The 19,463-nt window shown below is 43.4% G+C and overlaps 2 protein-coding genes and 1 long non-coding RNA gene across 5 annotated transcripts; 1 reads left to right on the top strand and 2 right to left on the bottom strand.

Moving 5' to 3' along the window:
- Positions 1 to 1,191: 1,191 nt before the first annotated feature.
- Positions 1,192 to 2,435, bottom strand: LOC108931097 (uncharacterized). Its single transcript, XR_001965884.1, has 3 exons — positions 2,391 to 2,435; positions 1,418 to 1,779; positions 1,192 to 1,210 (listed from the first exon to the last, which is right to left on the bottom strand). It is a non-coding gene; the product is annotated as an uncharacterized LOC108931097 (long non-coding RNA).
- On the top strand, positions 1,744 to 14,183 carry zdhhc2 (zDHHC palmitoyltransferase 2). Of its 2 annotated transcripts, XM_018746689.2 has the most exons (14): positions 1,744 to 1,882; positions 4,308 to 4,334; positions 4,681 to 4,775; positions 5,987 to 6,107; positions 6,358 to 6,427; positions 6,534 to 6,566; positions 7,265 to 7,385; positions 7,526 to 7,564; positions 7,892 to 8,024; positions 8,465 to 8,591; positions 8,705 to 8,797; positions 8,905 to 9,020; positions 9,276 to 9,336; positions 12,206 to 14,183. In XM_018746689.2, exons 1-13 carry the CDS (start codon positions 1,756 to 1,758, stop codon positions 9,314 to 9,316), a joined length of 1,143 nt encoding a protein of 380 aa, XP_018602205.2. In that variant the 5' UTR covers positions 1,744 to 1,755; the 3' UTR covers positions 9,317 to 9,336; positions 12,206 to 14,183. The 2 variants fall into 2 exon arrangements, with proteins under 2 accessions (XP_018602205.2, XP_018602206.2); XM_018746690.2 differs by lacking the exon at positions 7,526 to 7,564.
- Positions 14,184 to 14,241: 58 nt separating this feature from the next.
- cnot7 (CCR4-NOT transcription complex, subunit 7) lies at positions 14,242 to 18,638 on the bottom strand. 2 transcript variants are annotated; one of them, XM_018746686.2, is made up of 7 exons: positions 18,501 to 18,638; positions 17,628 to 17,839; positions 16,951 to 17,144; positions 16,511 to 16,672; positions 16,279 to 16,423; positions 15,662 to 15,772; positions 14,242 to 15,577 (listed from the first exon to the last, which is right to left on the bottom strand). In XM_018746686.2, the coding sequence occupies exons 2-7, from the start codon at positions 17,742 to 17,744 to the stop codon at positions 15,446 to 15,448; spliced, it is 861 nt and encodes a 286-aa protein (XP_018602202.1). In that variant the 5' UTR covers positions 17,745 to 17,839; positions 18,501 to 18,638; the 3' UTR covers positions 14,242 to 15,445. The 2 variants fall into 2 exon arrangements, with proteins under 2 accessions (XP_018602202.1, XP_018602203.1); XM_018746687.2 differs by lacking the exons at positions 17,628 to 17,839; positions 18,501 to 18,638 and having other exon boundaries at positions 16,511 to 16,776; positions 16,951 to 17,064.
- Positions 18,639 to 19,463: the final 825 nt, after the last annotated feature.

Raw genomic sequence — 19,463 nt, 5'->3', positions numbered from 1 at the left:
TGACTTCCAATCCTGATCAAGTCTAGCGCTCGAGATGCTCTCAAGCTCCCAAAATTTTCCACGTTAGACTTGTCAGTCTTTTTTAAATAGTCTTTCATGGGGTAAAATGACCACACATGGTGCATCTTCGCCTGTGACAAGATCTTCTCAGTGTAACCACCAGCCTGATAGAGATTCCATATATAACCTGTTGGAAAGAGATGTTTGTGAATCCTCTTGAATTTTCTAGACTTCTGCATGAATATCTTCAGTTGAGATAAATGCAATCTGATTAAAGAAATAACGCACAGGACTGTACCTTATCTTTATTGAACATATTGTTAAAACATTTCCGATAAAGGATGGAAAAAGTATGTGAACCTCTGGAAGAAGGTCATTGCAGTCAGAGATTCAAATCAGTGAGGTGACATTCAGATGTGCATTTGGGGTACTCTCCCTTTTAATAGATTTCCAGGGTTGGCAACTTGCTCTTCACAGTAGAGATCTGTCCATGCAAAACATTGGCTGTAATAAATTTCAGAGGACCTGAAGAGTTGCTGGAGCTCATAAAGATGAAAAAGGCTACAAAAGCATTTCTACAGACCTGAACTTCTATTAGTCTAAAGACAGGCAGGTAGCACACAGCTGGAAAACTTTTAGCACTGTTGCTCTCCAGGTGTCCTACAAAGGTTACTGTGAGAGCATGCTGCGCAATGTGAGGTGTCAAAGAACCCCAGGGTGACAACTTTCACTTGATAATGTCTGTCCGTGAGTCTACAGTAAAGAAAAACACTAAACGGTCATGTCCATGGGATGGTACCATGGAAGAAACCACTGCTCTCCAAAAACATTTCTGCCCTTCCCGAGTTTACTAAAGGCTTGCTGGATGTGCACGGCTGGAAAAATGTTCTCTGGATAGATGAGACAAGAGTTGAGCTTCGGCAAAAATTGCAGAATGTTGGGGGAGGACTAAAATCACATTCTAGCTGTGGAGCATGGTGGAGGGAGCATCTTGGTGTGGGGCAGTACTCTTAGTAGTTGTGGCAGTACTCTTGCTGAAAGCACAAATATAAGACTGAGGTTATCATACTTTGGACACATCATGAGCAGACTGGGCACGTGGGCAAAAGCTGACACAGATGATGCAAGGCTTATGGAAGTCGTGTGTGTGTGGGTGTGATTACCCTGTGATGTTAGAGCATTTTCCTGGGACCGGTTCCACTACCTTGAACTAAAATGATTGAAAATGGAGAGGTGAATGGACATATTCATGGTAAATGCATATGAGCAGTAATTATTAGTATTTCTTCGTAATGCTTTAAGTATTCTGTCCCAAGCCAGAAACCGGAGTTTTTAATAAATCAATGTCTCAATATCTTTTGACTGAACTTTTACATGAACTACGCTGGGAAACTGTGTGAACGGAGCATGAACCTACACACATGTGGTGCTCTGGGCTGGGAGACCATCTTCTGAACCAGGTTGTGTGCAGAGAAGAGGAGATGCTGTGGATTATGCTGTGTGTAGAGAAGTAGAGCTCTTCTCACTCCAGCCAGGCTGTGTGTGTGGAGAAGAGGATCAGGGTAACTTGCTGCCGAAGGGACTCCCTTGTCTGCCGCTCGATGGTGTGAAGGAGCAGCAGCAGTAGCAGCAGCAGCAGCAGCAGCAGCAGGAGGTGTTTTTCTCTTGGAGCTGCTGGAGGAGAAGAGCCGTTCGGCGGCGGTGTGGCTGTTCTCCAAGTGTTTTCGAGCTGCTTGGCGGTGATTTTGGGTGAAGATGGCGCCGTCCGGCTCGGGCGGTCTGAGGAGAAGGTGTCAGACGGTCATCTACTGGATCCCCGTGGTCTTCATCAGCATCATCGTGGGATGGTCCTACTACGCCTATGTGCTGCAGCTCTGTGTCGGTGAGCGACGGCCGACGTCGGAAGTGTATGTGTATAGACTAGAAATATAAATCATGTAAATTATTATATTCGGGCTCTGCGAGCACTCTGTCCGCACGAGCAGAGATACAGCGCCCTACTTATTATTATTATTATTATTATTATTATTGTTGTTGTTGTTGTTGTTGTTGTTGTTATTGTTAATAGCATGTATTATTATTATTATTATTATTATTATTATTAGTAGTAGTAGTAGTAGTAGTAGTAGTAATTGTAATCGTAAATAGTGGGGAGGGACGTCTATTTCGCATTCCAAACACACACACACACGCACACATACGCACTAGTCTAGTGTCCACTAACGCTGCTGTTTTTACCAGAGATGATCATGATGATAGATCATGAGGGCTGTACTGTATTCCGTCGTGCTGTACTTTTTTAATACTAGCATAGTATTCGTCATCTGAATACAGCGGAAAGCTGTAACAGCTTGTAAGCACTTTTAATTCATGTACAATTTTATGCGTACATGGCAGTATCTCACCACCTTTCTCTTCTGCGCTGAAACGAACGGGAGTCGTAATGACGACGTCCGTTGCCTGGAGACAAAACCGCGCATCTTTTATTTGTCTTTGTTTTTACACTCTCTAGTTGTCAAGATTATTTTAATGCGGGAGTGTGGAGAGCTGAGAAATGCAGCGATGCTGAGTAACGTCAGAGCATTGTCATCATCATCATCATCAGCAGCAGCATCATCATCAACGGGATTATTGATAATGAGCACTTCATACGTGGTGTGGTGATGATGATGACGATGATGACGATGACTGTGTCAGCTGCTGCTCTGTTTAACTTTGACTGCCTTCCTTTCTTCATGTGCTTCTTGTTCTGTCTGCTCATTTCTCTGTGCAGAGGGGGCTCTAGCTCTTCATTCTTCTTCATGAAGGAGGGACTGAGTGCACACACACACACACACACACACACACAGCACAGAGCACCTGGTGATGTGGAGGTTCAGACCCTCCTCATCCTCGGTCTGGCCGCACCAGAATGACTCCCCTCCTTGCTGACGTGTGATTCCACATCACACCAGACATACACAAGACTCACATGCGGTTGAAATCTTCTGGTTGTCTGTGGAAGCAGGAAGATGAAATGAGGCTCAGAGAGGAAACCTCCTGCTAAATGCATCTGCTGTGGTGATAAGCTGCAGAACATCTAGTCCTGAAGTGTCCTTTTCATGGCTGCGGAAACACTCTCGTTCTCAACAAAAGATAGTGTGGGACAGAACAGCTGTATGTAACGTCGTGGTTAGAGCTGCTGCCTTTGGATTCGGAGGCTGCAGGTTTTAATAAAGCATCTTTCTGTAGGACCCTTGATCACGGAACTTATGTAGTAAATTTACCCAGATGTCTAAATGAGTAAATTAGTGCAAGTCGTTGTACATTATAAGTCGCTTTGGATGAAATATCAGCTAAATAATGTCAATGTAAATGGGCAGGACATGGGGGGGGAGCTGCAGCAGTCAGAAGGTCGTACTTAGACTGGTGGCCCCACGTCCAGCCCATGTTGCAGGGCTCCACATGGCACCACTTCAGCGGATCACTCTGTCTTGCTCTTGTACCCCTCACCGTGACCGTTGGAGGAGTAACGTCCTCTTCTCCAATGAATGAAGGCTGTGCTGCAGATGGTGCTCCACATCACCAGCAGAAGGTTGTGATGGCACCGTTCACCAAGCTGCAACACATTTTCATGGCTTCGTCTGGATGTTTTGACAGTTTTCCTATTTTCCCTGCCAGCGCTTGGTCGGCTTGGCTCCGTGGAGCTCAGAACTTTTTAAACACACAGTGATCAGGTGGTTTTACAGACCAGATGTGGACTGTGGAGGGGTGCAGCTGACATACCTTAGATGAACACAGGCTTGCCTGTGATCCAGTGTACAGCACATGTATAATGTACACTGCAACTCTGCAGCAGACAAGCAGTTGCTGAAAACTGATGGAACGTGTAATGAATTTATACAAGTAACTCATAGTGAAAACTTTGAGTACATCAGGGCAGGGTCATTCGGGGTGTGTTCTGCAGCACTGTTCTGAAAAGACACGACATGTTGCACTCGAATGCAGAGAGGGCACCGCAGCGACTGGTTCGAGGTGTTTCGATCACCTTCACAGCAGCAGGTGGCCAGTGGTGTGTTAGCTGTGTTTCGGTAGCGTGAGTCCTAGTGCTTTTTGACGGAAGATGCTGACAGCGGAATAAAAAGGTGTAGAGATGCTGAAATTGGGAAAATTCCCATCGACAAGCTGAACAAATGATGTCTTCTGGATCGAAAGCATTTGATGTTTGACAGGCTGTTCAGTGCTCCTCCTTTCGCTCTAATGACCTGAGCTGCAGTGTCGGCATTAGTGTCACTACTGTGTGACAGTCCTGTCTTTGTGTCTTTCAGAGTCCATTGAAGACATTGGAGAAAAAAGTGAGTACCCCCCCAACCCCCCCAGAATATGTCATTGATACAGCTGCATGAACGATATTTCTCTCCCAGAATGCATTGCCCCCCTTTCACTCGAGTAGGGAATTTCTACAGACCTTCAGTGAGACAACTTGAACGCCGCTCCTCTTGGCCGTCCCCGTGTCCTTCCGTAGGACCTCTGAAACACTCTCATCCCTGGCGGTTGTGCCGTTCGATGGTACTGCTTCCGCAGGCCCACGTCTCACCTGTTAGACAGTTACTCTCGGTGAAGAAAAGACAGACTGCAGATGAGTACATATTCTTTCATAATAACAGAATAAAACTGTACAGTTGTGTTTTTGTCTTGCAGTCGTTTACCTGCTGGCGTATCACTTCTTCTTCTTCATGTTTGTGTGGGCCTACTGGCAGACGGTCTTCACGAAGCCAGTGACCCCTCTGAAGGAGGTGAGAGTCAGTGTGTGCAGTGTGGGCACATTAATTCTCTTTTCAATGCTGCGTTTCTGTCTCACACGACTAACAGAGCAATGTTTCTACTCTGAAAATGGTGTGGGTTTCTTGGGCTAACAGTCAGAAAAGTGCCAAGAAATTGGTCTCGTTCTTTTTTTTTTTTTTTTTTTTAACACATGGACGTGGAAAATTAAGATGCGTGGTGGTTGCCTTGAACTTGAAGGATCTGATTTCGAATGCTGCTTTTCCTGTAGTACCCTTGATCAAGGTACTTACCCTGAACTAATAAGAGTAAAAATGACCTGCTGTATAAAGGAATGAATCACTGTAAATAGCTTAACACTTATTTTGGAGAAAAGCATAAATAAATAAAAAAAAGTGCATATAAGCCTGTTAACTGAATGGTTAATATGTATTTTTAACACATTTTTGGACTTTTTGGTAAAAAAACCACAAATAGTACAAAGTAAATAAAAATGGGGTGGTACTGTGGCACAGCAAGTAGTGCTCCTGTCTCACAGCGCTGGGGTGGTGTGAGAGGACATGAGTGTAAGTTCAATCCCTGCTCAGTCTGTGTGGAGTTTGCATGTTCTTCCCATGTCTGCGTCGGTCTCCTCCGGGTGCTCTGGTTTCCTCCCACAGTCTAAAGACATGCTGTTCAAGCGGATTCTTGACCCCTAGTGTGTAAGTGAGAGAGAGAGTGTGTTCCACTGATGTATGGGTGAGTGACCCAGGGTAAGTAGTGTATCTGGCAGTGTAAGTCACCTTGCTGAATAAGGTGTGTGGCTGGTAACACTACATAGAGTTAATTGGAAGTCGTTTGGGAGAAAAGCGTCGGCTAAATGAAGTAACGTAAACATAAAAACGGAAGTGACAGTTCCAAAAGGGATCTGAGGTGTCAACACACATCGAAGTAAGTATGATCCAAGTAAGTACCCAAGCATGAAAATGGTGACCTTCCTCTTTACAATGATTCCTCAAGGTGCAGAACTTGAGATCTTGTTGGAGGAAGCAGAGCGGGTTGAAAGTATGAAGGAGCAAAGAGCACGTTGTGAACTCGCTGAACATTATATCTTGGCTACTGTCACAGGCATCCCTGAATTGCCTGTGAGAAGACAGGTTTGAAAGAAGGACTGATCAGTGTGAAGGCTGGATTTGGGAGATGTGACTCGACCCCGTGGTCTCCTTCCCTCCTCGCCCCCCTGCAGTTTCACCTGTCGCACGCAGACAGGGAGGCGCTCGAGCGGGAGGACCGGACGGAGTCACAGCAGGAGATCCTCAGGAGGATAGCAAAAGACCTGCCTGTCTACACCCGCACCATGTCTGGAGGTGAGAATCGCTTTGCACATTCACTTCATGTCTTCACCGCCCATACTCATGTCTCTACACTGTCTTCATTCATCCACGAAGTTGCCATCTCCATGTGAGGTCAAGGTTAGAGATCCCTGGGGAGTCAGCTGGTGGTCCATTCTTGTGCACCGGCAGCCCTTTGAATCCATCAGGGTTCATTTTCCTCAGTTAGGTGGTCTGTCGATTGTTCGTGGTCCATGTAACCGTGCAGCGTGTGGCCTCTCCTCAGCTATACGCTACTGTGATCGCTGCCATCTCGTGAAGCCAGATCGCTGCCACCACTGCTCTGTCTGCGATAAGTAAGAGCCCACGCACCCCACACACCCCGACATGGCCTTCCGCATGGATGCTGCAGTGGACGGCGCGTTTGTGAATGTCATTAAACACTGTGGTCATGTTTTCTAGGTGCATCTTGAAGATGGATCACCACTGTCCTTGGTAGGTGTTGTCTCAGACCTTCAAACAGTGAAGCAGAGCTGCACATGCACTCTTCAGACCTGTGGCTTATATGAAAGCACTGACATCTGGGAAGGAATCAAATGAGTTCATGGCACATGCTGTAGATGACAGCTGTATTTATGTAACTGTGTAAACACGGTACGGTTTGGGTTGGGTGTGAGTTTCTTTCAAGCTGTAGATGTCATGTAAGGTGTAAATGTGCACGCACCGTAACTTTATGATCATTCCAGAGAAGTCTTTACGCAGCCGCTACTCCTGTATTGCATGTAAATGTTCGTGTACCTTTGTAAAAAAAAATCAAAAATTGTAGTAAGGTGATCAGGATTCATCTATCCTGAGTTTTATGCACCTGCTTGTGTGATGAACATCGGTGCATCAAGTGGAAAGAAACAAACTAGGTTTACTTAAGGATCACATGTCTGCAATTATGTCTCTCTTTCTCCTAACGTAATGCACAAATTGTATTTTCGCTGAGATGTACGTCAATTTGGAGAAAAGCGTCTGCTAAATGAATAAATGTAAATGTAAACCTAGAGACAACCGGAGTCATTTGTTTGTGATCATCTGAGCAAAGCCCGGATGTGGAAGGATGAGTCTCTGCTAGAAGGACCACGTTCAGCTGTACCCTGAGCGACGAGGGACCTCTGCTCACTGCTCTCTCTGCTCTGTTTTACCAGGGTCAACAACTGTGTGGGATTCTCCAACTACAAGTTTTTCATGCTTTTTCTAGCATATTCTCTGCTCTACTGCCTCTTCGTCGCTGCCACAGATGTGCAGTATTTCATCAAGTTTTGGACTGTAAGTTTGTCATCAGTCAAATCCTGACGTCATGTTGAGCTGCTCTCTTCCTCATGAATGCAAAGCTCTTTCTGACATATTTCCTCCTAGGTGTGTTTTCCACTTTTTAATTCTTTGTGGTGTTTCTGTGTCTTTCCAAGGCTGGCGATAAAGCCCATTTTCGACTCAAAGAATATTGGGTAGGAGTCCCAGCCAATCAGTGATCCCGTACTCTGACTGCTGATTGGTCACGCACGTTATAGCCTAGTAAACAGCAGTAGAGCTCAGAATTCATATGTCTGTATGATTTCTGAACTACCTGTAGCTGAGACGTTAAGTATCATTTGGAGTAGAAACACTGATGAGGTGATGAATGAGTAAGAGATATATGACCTGATCAGCATTTTTAGACCATGTTGAAATGACACGGTGCAGCACCCTGAAGCCGCTCTTACGGTTGTGATCGCACTGGTGGCAGTAGCTCCGTTTGCGTCCCCTCTGACACCTGCACGCACCTCTTTCCACAGAGCGGCCTTCCTGACACTCAGGCCAAATTCCACATCATGTTCCTGTTCTTCGCTGCCTCCATGTTTTCCGTCAGCCTGTCCTCCCTCTTCGCTTACCACTGCTGGCTCGTGTGCAAGAACCGCTCCACCCTCGGTAAATCTCCCGTCCCCGTGTCCGTGTGACCACCGCTGCTGTGACACCTCAATGTATTTGATTTGATTCCCCCCCCCCAAACATGTAGCGATGTCAAAACGTAGTAAAAAACACATAGTAATGCTGTACTAGGCAATAGAGGATGGCTGAGAATAGTGCTAAAATCATAACCGCAGAACCAGTTGTTGGTGAGATTTTCCCATGTAATTTTATTATAGAATATTTTTGTGGCACGTTTCTGAGGAAAAAAAAAAAAAAAATGCTGTTCAGTACATTTTCCAGAAGCAAAAAAAAAAAAGAGAGAAAAATGCTGATATGGAGAAACTTAAAATAATTCACAGAAGGATTCCTGCAAGGTATCGTGCCGTCGGTTTAGAGTGGAGTTGGAGTGCAGCTGGTTTACTTTGGGTTACTGTCTGATTGACCGTTTCTGCTTTCAGAGGCCTTCCGGGCCCCGTCCTTCCGACACGGAGCGGACAAGAATGGCTTCAGCCTGGGCTTCACTAAGAACTTCCGCCAGGTCTTTGGGGATGAGAAGAAGTTCTGGCCACTGCCCATTTTCTCCAGGTGAAGAGTCACAGGGTGTGAACGCTGGAAAGAGCCCTTATAAACCTTCAGGGCTTCTTCTCCTCATTCAGGCATCAATCAGATGTATTCTTGTGCATTTTGGTGTCTTCCAGTCTGGGAGATGGATGTTCTTTCCCAACATGCCTGGTCACCCAGGACCCCGAACAGTCACACACACCAACCGGACACACCTTGGCCAACGAGAGGTGAGCATGCACCTTGAGTAGATAGTTGAGTAGATAGTAGAGAGCTTACATGTGTCCCACCTGTGCTGCCCAAAGCTGGAGATGTTAATTGTGGCTCCTCCAACCAGTGCTGGAGAGGGGCCTCAATTTCCTGCCAAGCCCCTAAGGGAGTCTCAGAGCCGGCTGCTCGCTGCAGGCCACTCCTGGACGGAAAGCAACGGAGCTGATGATAAGGACACCAAGGGTGAGAGCCTCTACAGCATAGCGCCTCCTGCTGGTTCCCAAGGCTGATTGGATGCAGGTCTGTTGTAAGTTGCAGAAAGTTAACACACGGAAATATCTGAGCTTTAATTAAAGCAACGTGTGCCAGTTTTTCTTTTTGGTAAACGTTGCTTTACTTTGTTTCATATTGGACTGGTGTCAACGCACTTCAGAAAGGCATACACTATGTGAGCAAGCATGGCTTGCACTCAATCACTGTTTCTCTTTCGGGTTTCAGGTACAAGCAACCCAGCAATGACCATAGAAAATGAAACTTAGAATTTAATGGCGAACGCAAGGTATGTGGCAAAATGGGCATAAATGGTATTTTAGCATCAACATTTTTAAACAATTTCATTATTAGAAATCAGTTTAACTGTGATGTAAGTATAATGCCATTAGTTATCGATTATGATATTTGCAAGTATGAAAATTCTTTACAAATACGTTCCATATATAGTGCTTTCAGAAAGACAGGTAAGTATACTGAGGGATTCACCCTGATGCTGAAACAGTTGTGTGAAAAAGTGCACACTTTGGAATTTTCTGGATTTTTGTCTGAATGTCTGAAAATCTGACCTTGGTCTAAGTCATCACAATACAGTTTGGCTAAACAAATTGTACATGTAATTGTACAGTCACATGTTTGTGGAACGCATTGTTTAAATGTTCAAGGTCGATGATTGAAGGAGTGTTTGAACCATTGATAATGGATGGAATCCTCGTTGGCAGCAATGAGCTCCTCCAGGTGCTTCCTATAGCTGTTCATCAGGCTTGTGAAGGTTAGGAGGTATTTTGAGCCATTCCTTTTCACAGAAATTATTCCATATATGCATATATCTGGGATGCCTCGCACAAACAACTCACTTCACATAAAACTACATCATTTCATTAGGACTGAGGTCAGGACTCTGACCATTCTGAAATGCAGAATTTCTTACATTTATTTATTTAGCAGACACTTTTTCTCCAAAACAACTTCCAATGAACTCTATGTAGTGGTAACAACCCTCACACCTTATTCACCGTGGTGAATTACACTGCTAGATACACTATGTGCACTGGGTCACTCATCCATACATCAGTGGAACACACTCTCTCTGTCACTCACACACTATGGGGGAACCTAAACAGTATGTCTTTGGACTGTGGGAAGAAACCAGAGCACCTCCATGCAAACACAGGGTGAAAATGCAAACTCCATACAGACTGAGCGGGGGTCGAACCCATGTCCTCTCACACCACCCAGGCGCTGTGAGACAACAGCACTACTTGCAGCGCCACCATGCCGCCTTCTTCATCTTGTACTGCATTATTGATTTACTCTTGGAGTCATTGTCATGCTACATGATCCTACTCCTTTTGACCTTCCGATCACAGACACAGAATCCCTCACACTCTCCTGTAGAATTTTTGATAAAACTCGGAATTTCTTTTTCTCTCAGCTCTTGAAAATGTAGTGCCACAACATGATGCTCCCTCCACCATGCTTCATAGGTGAGATGAGGTTATGGTGTTAGTCTACAGTGCTTTTTCCTCCAAACATAATGTTATAACAGTAGTGCTGTGGCACACCCAGGCAGTTTTTTTTTTTTTTTTTTGCAAACCTGAGATGGGTAGCAATTTTTGAAGTGGATTTTTGCATGGTACCTTGATTGGACCATGTTGTGTTTAAACAGATTTCTGTTGCGAAAAGCAGGTACCCAAACCTGTGTGGTTCTTTTACACGGCAGGGCACCTCAAATCCATAAATGTGATCTCATCGGAACTTCGGAATATAATTACCGTCTTTTCTAGAGGCTCACATCCTTTATCAACGTTTGACATTGAATATTTAACAATGTTAACTGAGGCTATAACAGCGTGTGTTATTTGCGATCATACTGCATTTCATCTATTATGATTTGTATATTCTGTGCATTTGTAAATTGAAAGCATCCATGCCTGTCAGAAATAGGGCTTCAGTTTCCCCTGACATTTCCTATAGCCGACATACCTGCTGGTCAGGACCTGATAACAATCCTAATGCCTTATAATTCCTTAGTGGACAGGATGGGATGAATGGTCCAGACGTATCAATTTCCAAGAGCGCAACTGTGGTTTTTGAACACGATGTGGGAAACAGGAAGCAGTGTAACTGGCGAAGAGAAGGGAACTGATGCTGGATGTGATCTAGTGTATTGAATGAAAACGCTGCAGGCGGTCTGTAGAGGAGCAGGTCAATGTCTGTGGGCTCCCAGGATGTGGCCAGTGATAGCATCTGTGAAAGTGATCCCTCAAGCCAGCACTGTTATTATATCCTTGAAACATAATCTCCCCTTTCACCTGATAATGGTCAAAATGACTTTTGGCCTTTTGAAGCCAAATCCTGTATCGAATGTTTCTTGTGTATTCTAACAAGGTTTTTTTTTTTTTTCTTTTTTTTAAAAATAACTCATGCTGATTAATCCTATTTTAAACATCAAATGAACAAAGTCACATTTGCTTTTGTAATCTGACTTCCTTGCGTTAATTCTGAAGAGCCTGTTGGTAAAGCCAGTGTGAAGCCAAAATGTGAGCAAAAAAATTGCCCCCCATGATAAGGAGCAACATGCCCACCACCCGGGTCACAAGTTGTACATCGCATGAGGTGGTTGGGTTCACCTTGATGCCTAACCTGGTCACACAGATCTGCAGGGCAGGAGCTACATGGTGGTGTTGTTTACACAGATTAATAATTCACATGTGGAAATCCACACACACGCGTCGGCTGAAACTGCTTGTCCCAAGCGGGGTCATAGCAAACCGGAGCCTAACCCGGCAACATAGGGTGCAAGGCTGGAAAGGGAGGGGACGCACCCAGGACAGGGCGCCAATTAATTGCAAGGCACCCCAAGCAGGATTCGAATCCCAGAGCCACCAGAGGGCAGGACCCGGCCAGGCTCGCTGCACCGCCACGCCCCCCCCACGTGGAAACTTTTAGGCTTCATTAAAAAAAAGATTGTAATTTATCATTGTTTAATTCAGATGATTTCCCAATGTGTAAAAAATCTAATGATTTAAACAGGAAAAAATTTAGCATTACATAATAGTTGTTTTTTATAGGTATTTTACTCAAGTGGCTGAATTACACGGCGCATCACTTGTGCTCCATTTTACTGACATTCAGCACATTCTTTGTTCTCGCAGTTCCGGCCCGTGAAGACAGTCGGAAGACGTGTCCCTGCTTGGCCCGGGTGGATATGCGCTCATGTTCTGTGCCGTCGCTGTGCGGGTCGGGTCTTCCCACCTGCAGGTTTCACACCCAGCGCGTCTCTTTAACGCGGAAGAGGCCCACGCTGTTCCTTGAATTGTGTGTGGTGGAGATTGAGACCCACTTACCGAAACACTTCCAACCAGAGACTGCATCCCAGACACAGGCAGCTTTTTTACAGTTGATACCCGGTCAAGCACACACTATTGTACGGTAACTGCATTTTGGACAAGTGATGGCCGCTCCAAAAATGCTGCAGTTTGTATTTTAACCAAAGGGCCTTGATTTTGCTAACAGGAATGCTGAAGCAGACGTGGGTAATTATGGACTTTTAAAAGAATGTAAGCTTTAATTTTCATTTCATACCCATACCTTACATTTTAAAACAGAAGTATCTGCCCAGCAGAATCATGATTTCCTTTGGGACAAACTAGGTGTTCAGAAATATTTATGAAGGGTATTTGTTCGGCTTTAAACTGATTTTGTATAAATGGTAAACTGTTACATATTGTGTATGGCAAAAACAAAAAAAAGTAACTATGAAAAGCACTTTCTTGTACCAAATGCACTGTTACACACTTGTGTTGTCCAGTAGGACGTGTCTTTCAGTGGCTACCCGGCACCGTACTGTTTTGGTTACTATGTCACGTGCGACTGTACGTGAGTGGCTCATGTTCCACAGCTGACGTGTCTTCTCCAAGCTATATTTTTTTTTCCCTCTTGAACATGAATGTAAATGTTTAAACTGTTGAGGTAAAATCAGTGATCTTCTCATTATCTTCAGCCTGTGGCCTGAAATCTGCACTGCAAAAACTTTCTTTCATAATGTTCTTTGCAATGTAGTGTTATTGTCATGTTAATGGTACAGAAATACCCTTTCAGCATGATATGAAGAATGTCAGAAATCATTTTGCAATCTAAGATGTGGATTTGAACCCACAGAGGTTTGTACTGGTTAGTTTAGTGACACACCTGGAGGCATATTTAGTATTGATATGGTCCTTAATGGTAGTTGTAGAGCCTCCTGACTGTTTAATACAATTCAAATAGAAATGTTCTCAGCTCATCCCCAGAGTTTCCTGACTCAAGGAAAACAAGCCGAAAGGGTGGTTCACAGCTACCGCTTCACTAAAGCAGCATGAGCAGCAACACCGTGCTCTCAAGTCTTGTGGTGAACTGGCAGTATGCTGATGAGCCCCCAGGCCCTCTAGTCCTGACTGACTCATAAACCAACTGGTCCCCAGTTCAGAAACATGGAGCAAAACCAAATGTGTCCAGGATGATGCAGTGCAGTGGTCTTCAGTCACCATGACAACAAACTGATCCACTTATGGCCACATCCTAGCATACAGGTAAATGTTTTACCTATAAAACACAATGCTGTACAATGACACTTGCCTTGAAACGGTAACATTTTATTGCACTGCTGATTCCAGTATCAAACTGTTTGCCTGCCCCACCCCCCTCAATTTGTTATTCCATGTTGAATTCCTTGGTCTGACTGCCAAATGCTGCATTACTTGTTCCAGAAAAGTGCATCTTACTATGTATGCTTCTAATTAATGTACCATGGAAACGGTACAACATAATATATTTTTGTATAATTTTACTTGCTAGTTACCTGGAATTAAGTCTTTTACATTGAAATTGATGTGAAGTGTAACATATGCCTTTATCAAGAAAAAAAAAAAGTGTTTCTTCCTTGCCTCACAAGCTGTTGCTGTAGTTTGTGCCATTTCTTCAACTAGACATGTATGATGCATTGCTGATCCTGAAGTATTACAAAATGTTACACCTCACTCTAAAATGCGACAAACAAGCCAAGTTAATAAGGACACGAGGTATTTCGTGGTCTAAGAAAGAAGAGTCCGCAGCCTTTATTTACAAAAGCTCTAAAAACAAACACCCTTTATATTGCATAATGGTTTTTCAACAGGAATCTGTTACACAGCAGAAAGTTTTTATAAAAAAAAAAAAAAAAAAAAAAAGAAAAAAGCAAGCGGTAAAGTTTCTCCTTGCGTCCCATGGTGAAATGCAACATTCAACAAAGGATCACAAGCCGTGTTCATGCAACACGTTTGCGGATGAGCTCCAGGTACTATGCAACAACAGCATGTACAAGATCATCGTCCAATTACCATGGTAATGCAATAGATCCAGGAAGCGGGGATGAACTGTAAAGCAACACAACAGCAAAGAGGAGGCAGCACAGATGTGCTTCAACCAGAACTGACAGTACAGGTAAAATGACGCTGCTCCGACAACTTGCCTCATTCGCTTTAGATTAAGAAGCATTATTTCTTAAATGAATAAAAGCTCTAGACTTTTTTGTACTAAAACACTACAAAACCTTCAAGCCAGTTTAGAAAGTGAAAGTGGGTAACAAAAAGATCCAGATAGAAAAGTTTAGATGAGCTCCTTTGACTGAGTGGCCAGTGAGCTGGTCTCTTTGCAGAACCTTTAACAGTAAAACGTGCGTACTGAGTATGGGGTAAAATCTCGAGTGAAACGCGTGTTCATGGGTGTTTGTTCACTGGTGTTCGTGTCAATGTGAGGTCGGGCATATGTCAACCAATCACACTCGAAGACCTGCGCCAGAGAAGGAAGAACGCCACATCAAGGGGACTGCCATGTCACACTCAGCTTCCATAGCTACATAGCCAACATAATAAATAATATAAAAAAGTTATAAAACATAAAGCTCATTAAGGCTGAAGTTTATGGGAAGAAGAAACTAAAAGCCGTTTTTTGCCTTAAAAGACATACATTTAGTGACAAATGTTAATGTACAAAAGGCAACAAAGAGGAGGAAGTGTCTCTTGCATTTACATTTCTGAAAAAGGAAGAAATGCCAATCAATACTCTTCATAAAACCAAAAAATCTGGTCAAGAGCTTTAAAGTGTGAACTTTCCGTTTTATGACAAACTAAAATCCCACATTTAAAGCGCTACATGTGAAATTCAAATGAACCAATTGGCTGCTCCCAACAGGGAATTGAACACGGAACATCTGGCGTGTGAACTGCAGTAGACTGTCTGGATGTAAGACCCAGAAAACTTCTCTATCCTTCCATCCACGCTTGGTTCTCCTCAAGCTCCGGCCTCTCCCCAGTCACTGTCCTGGGCTGCGATACATACCAGCAGAGAAGGTGAGGTTATGGTTTAGGGGTCAGGGGTCATGACTGCTGCTTGTTAGCCTCTTCCTCATAGGCGTTGCCTGTGCCATTCTGAACGTAAGACGAGCCCGAGCCCAGGCCATACAGGTGACCACAGTACTTGGCGTCATCAATGTGATCCTCAAAGAACATCTGCATAAGAAAGACAATGTGCTGAACTGGGGTCCACAAGCCCCAACTTACACATAGTACACTTACACACAGGCAGTGCGCTACCTCTCTCATCTTGAAGAAAGCCATGCCAGTTAGTAGAGAGTCCGATCCTGCTTGGTGCTGAGGGCCAATCCTTTCCAGCTCCAGCTGTTCTGCAACCTCCTGAAGGCCTCCCTGTCAACAGAACATGCGAAAGAGGTGTGAAAAAAGCAAACAGAGCCCCTATTCCTAAGGAAAAGGCAAGTCTACGCTGCTTACCATGTAAGTGCCTTATACATGCTCCTCGACATATAATCACAAAAGGGATGAGAGGACTGGTTTTAATTCAATTTGTCTAGACTTAAGTCACAATGATTAGAAGCTTAAAACTGATATCAGGTTCAACAGAAACCTGAACTACAGCTACTAACAAAAAAAAAAAAAAAAAAAAAAAAAAAAAAAAAAACTTGCTGTTGACCACCTACACTTGGGAACACCAGACATGGGGTGTAACCCATGCTTGAGTGGAATTGAGTCAATTTAACACTTTACTGCCATCTACCATCCATCTGGAAAAATGCAGGTTGCTTTCACTCCGCAACAAAGAAATTAGATAAGTGGAAAATATATATTTTCAAAAGTGTTTGTAATACAAGGAGCCACTATTTTTCTTATTCCACTTTAGGCAACTTCTCACACACTTTTAAGTTTTTGCAGCTCTTCATGAGGTACTTCACATCATAGATGACAGGAAAAAACAAACGCAGGATCTCAAAGAAGTCTACTTCTTCCTCTGGCAAGTTGGCGTTGGACAGGATCTTGATGAGGTATCCGAAATCATAGCCGCTGCAGGCACATACAGTGGAATAACAGTGAGGGTATGAAATATGAAGCAATTTGCCTGAGGACAGTGTGGGGGCTGCAGAGACTCACCTGTGGAACGAGAGCCAGTGGATGCCATCACAAAGCACCACCCCAGAGGTCATGAGCAGCTCTGCAAAGTAGAGCGTCTCAATGCCCTCCTCCTCGTGCTTCTTGAACTGGATGCCTGACGTAGTGAGGAGTTCGATGGAGTCCTGCGCATACATGTCTTCTCTGCCGGATGCAAAAGAAACACACGGCTGCTGGCCACGTCCAACCAGCAAGTACTCCACTCTCTTACAATTTAGAGGTTGTTTTTCTTGAAAAACAAATATCACCTGCATTATCCATGTAAAATACAGGTAAGATAAAATGTTTACAATGCGTAGACAAAAACAAACTGAACACTAAGAGAAAAGGAAGTCTTCTATTAAGAGATGAGGAGGAACTGACCTCTTCTCTGACATGAGGAAACTAGAAGAGTACAGGAGAGAGAAAACAGGTCTTCTTACGTGAGATTGAACTTGAAGTTGAATTGCCATGTTGAAGTTCCTGGGGGGTATTCTCCCTGCTCATTCATAAACGTCAGACCCAGCTGGATTATTTTCAAAAGGTCCACATTGCAGCGCAGTAACTGGTACTGGTAGTCGGCATTGCTTCTGAACTCTCCGATCGGCCTTGCTACTACACCTGGAAACTCTGTGTCCTACAAACAACCAAGTTATGTCGCTTCATTTAAAAAAAAAAAAAAAAGGGAGCTTAAACCACTAAATACACAACGTATACACTACTTATACAAAACTATCGTGCGTAAACATTTTGCAGACAATTAAGGAAAGTCTAGTATTCCATCCATCTACCACTGATATAAGCATGTAGTGAAAGAAACAGTATTTTATAAATGCATCAAGCTGTATGGCTTATAACATGACAAGTAGACATAGATGTTATATCATTTTAAAAAAATAAGATACACCAGCTCCTTGTGTTAGAAAGTTTTACAAATGTACATGAACTGGAAAATGCTTATTTGCATTTTATTCTAAAATACATCTGCATTTCTAAGATGAGGCAGAGTATAAATCGAGTTTTACTTTAGGCAGCACAATATCAAGCCCACTTCATACACAGAGAGAAAAGCATGGTGCAGCAATAATGTCACCCATCGGGGCGCTTTACACACACTCACCATGGCAATGTAGTTGTACTTGCGAATGACCTGTCGGATCCTCTTGAGCTCCTCTTCCAGGTTGCACGCCCAAACTTCACAGATCCTCTGGCTGTGGTCCACAGTTGCTGCGGGCATCGTGCCACCCTTCAGGTGCCAGGCATCAACCACGAGAACGCCTCCCGGTGGGGGACAATCACATGGAGCAATGGGTCTTAATCTGTACTGATGGCCTGGAATAAAGAAAGAGAGGTAGGACAGCCATCATGGGAAACTATATACTGTACATCATTTCTACTGTTCAACATATTTCACACAGAAACACTTAATTCCAGAGTATCCAGCTGCATGATGATTTATCTAGAACAAGGCCAGCTCAGCTCACTTAGGATACGTGTTACAATGTAACTTGTATGTATAAACAACACGAGAATTAGGCTCCAAGTTTCCATGATATACATTTCCACATGATTGGAAAAAAACCTGTACAGCTTTTCAATCATGTCATGAATGATGATGATGAATCAGTCAGACTTACATGGATAATTATTAGTTTAGTATTAAGTATATTAATTAAGTGTATTTAGTATTAGTATATTATCATAATTATATTATCATAAATTATACCGGCTCTATTAGTCATCTAATTCGTTATTCGCCAAGTCAAAATGAAGAGCGACAAAAACAGAGTACGACACGGACTGAGCAAGGTTCTCTGCCCTATGCGAGTTTTGCAATAATAAAATGACTTTAATAAATAATACCCAACACGATCCTGCATGTTTGTTTCTCGAGCTCGCGCGGAGCCCTGCGTCTCGAGTCCAACGCATAACGTCAAATAACCAGTGAAACACGTGGAGCTTCTTCACAAACACTTTCAGAACAAATAATTACCTGACTCAGAACAGACCGGGCCCGAACTCTAACTTTTAAACAATTTTATTAAATAAAACACGACGTCAACACTCGGTTCCCACTTGTGAACTCCCATCACCCTCGGACGTCGCGCGACCTCCTGACGCCCTCGGCCCGCAAGCGTTCACCTTTAACCTCTATGCATATTTTGATTGCGAAAACAATTTTTATTGTTTTTTGCAGAATGTCTTAATGTAATTAATGCATATTCATCATTTCTATTGTATTATAAAATTAGTAAATGTTTTGTTTTAAGCGAAGTGTTTTGTTCATGAGTCGCATAAGATGATGTAATCGCAGGCTTGTTCTGGGCGCTCTATTGATGACGTAAACCGCAACAAAGAAGATGACGTAAACACAAGCGCAGAAAGCGTTGGTGCGCGGTGCTGTTGCCTTTTGCCTGCCTTGTTACTCTGAAACAGAAGCCGTGTCACGTCCTTTGTGCAGCGCAATTTCTGCGTGTCCCACCGTCTGTTATTAAGGTTGATACTACGGACCACATAATCTAAAAAAAATATGTACAGCTTTGTAGATAAGGGAGACCTTATGCTTATCTATACTTCAAAATTATATTACTGTTAAAAAAATTGGATTAAAATGTTTTTAATTATAAGGATGAAAAAATTATTATGTCCAAGCTTATATTTGCAAAAATTAGTCATATTAGATTGCATTTAAAAAACAATTTCAATGTGTGTAAAGTTTCCCTTAAGTTAGCTGACTTCCACAAACAGGTCTTGATCTCTTGGAAGCTTCTCTGTAAACATGTCTTTTATTATTATAAAGTAAAACAGCTTCCACTTAGATGCAAAAATAGCAGAATGTTTTTTTGGAAAACATGGCTATTTTGACCCAACATGCACCTCTCCCATCCCCACCCACAACTACCCGATTGTTGCCCTCTTCGGACAGCGTCCTGTGGGGTTATTAAAGCAAAAAACA

The sequence above is a fragment of the Scleropages formosus genome, chromosome 5 (genome assembly GCF_900964775.1).
Source record: "Scleropages formosus chromosome 5, fSclFor1.1, whole genome shotgun sequence".
NCBI lineage: Eukaryota > Metazoa > Chordata > Actinopteri > Osteoglossiformes > Osteoglossidae > Scleropages > Scleropages formosus.
This window is presented reverse-complemented; position numbering and strand designations above follow the sequence as displayed.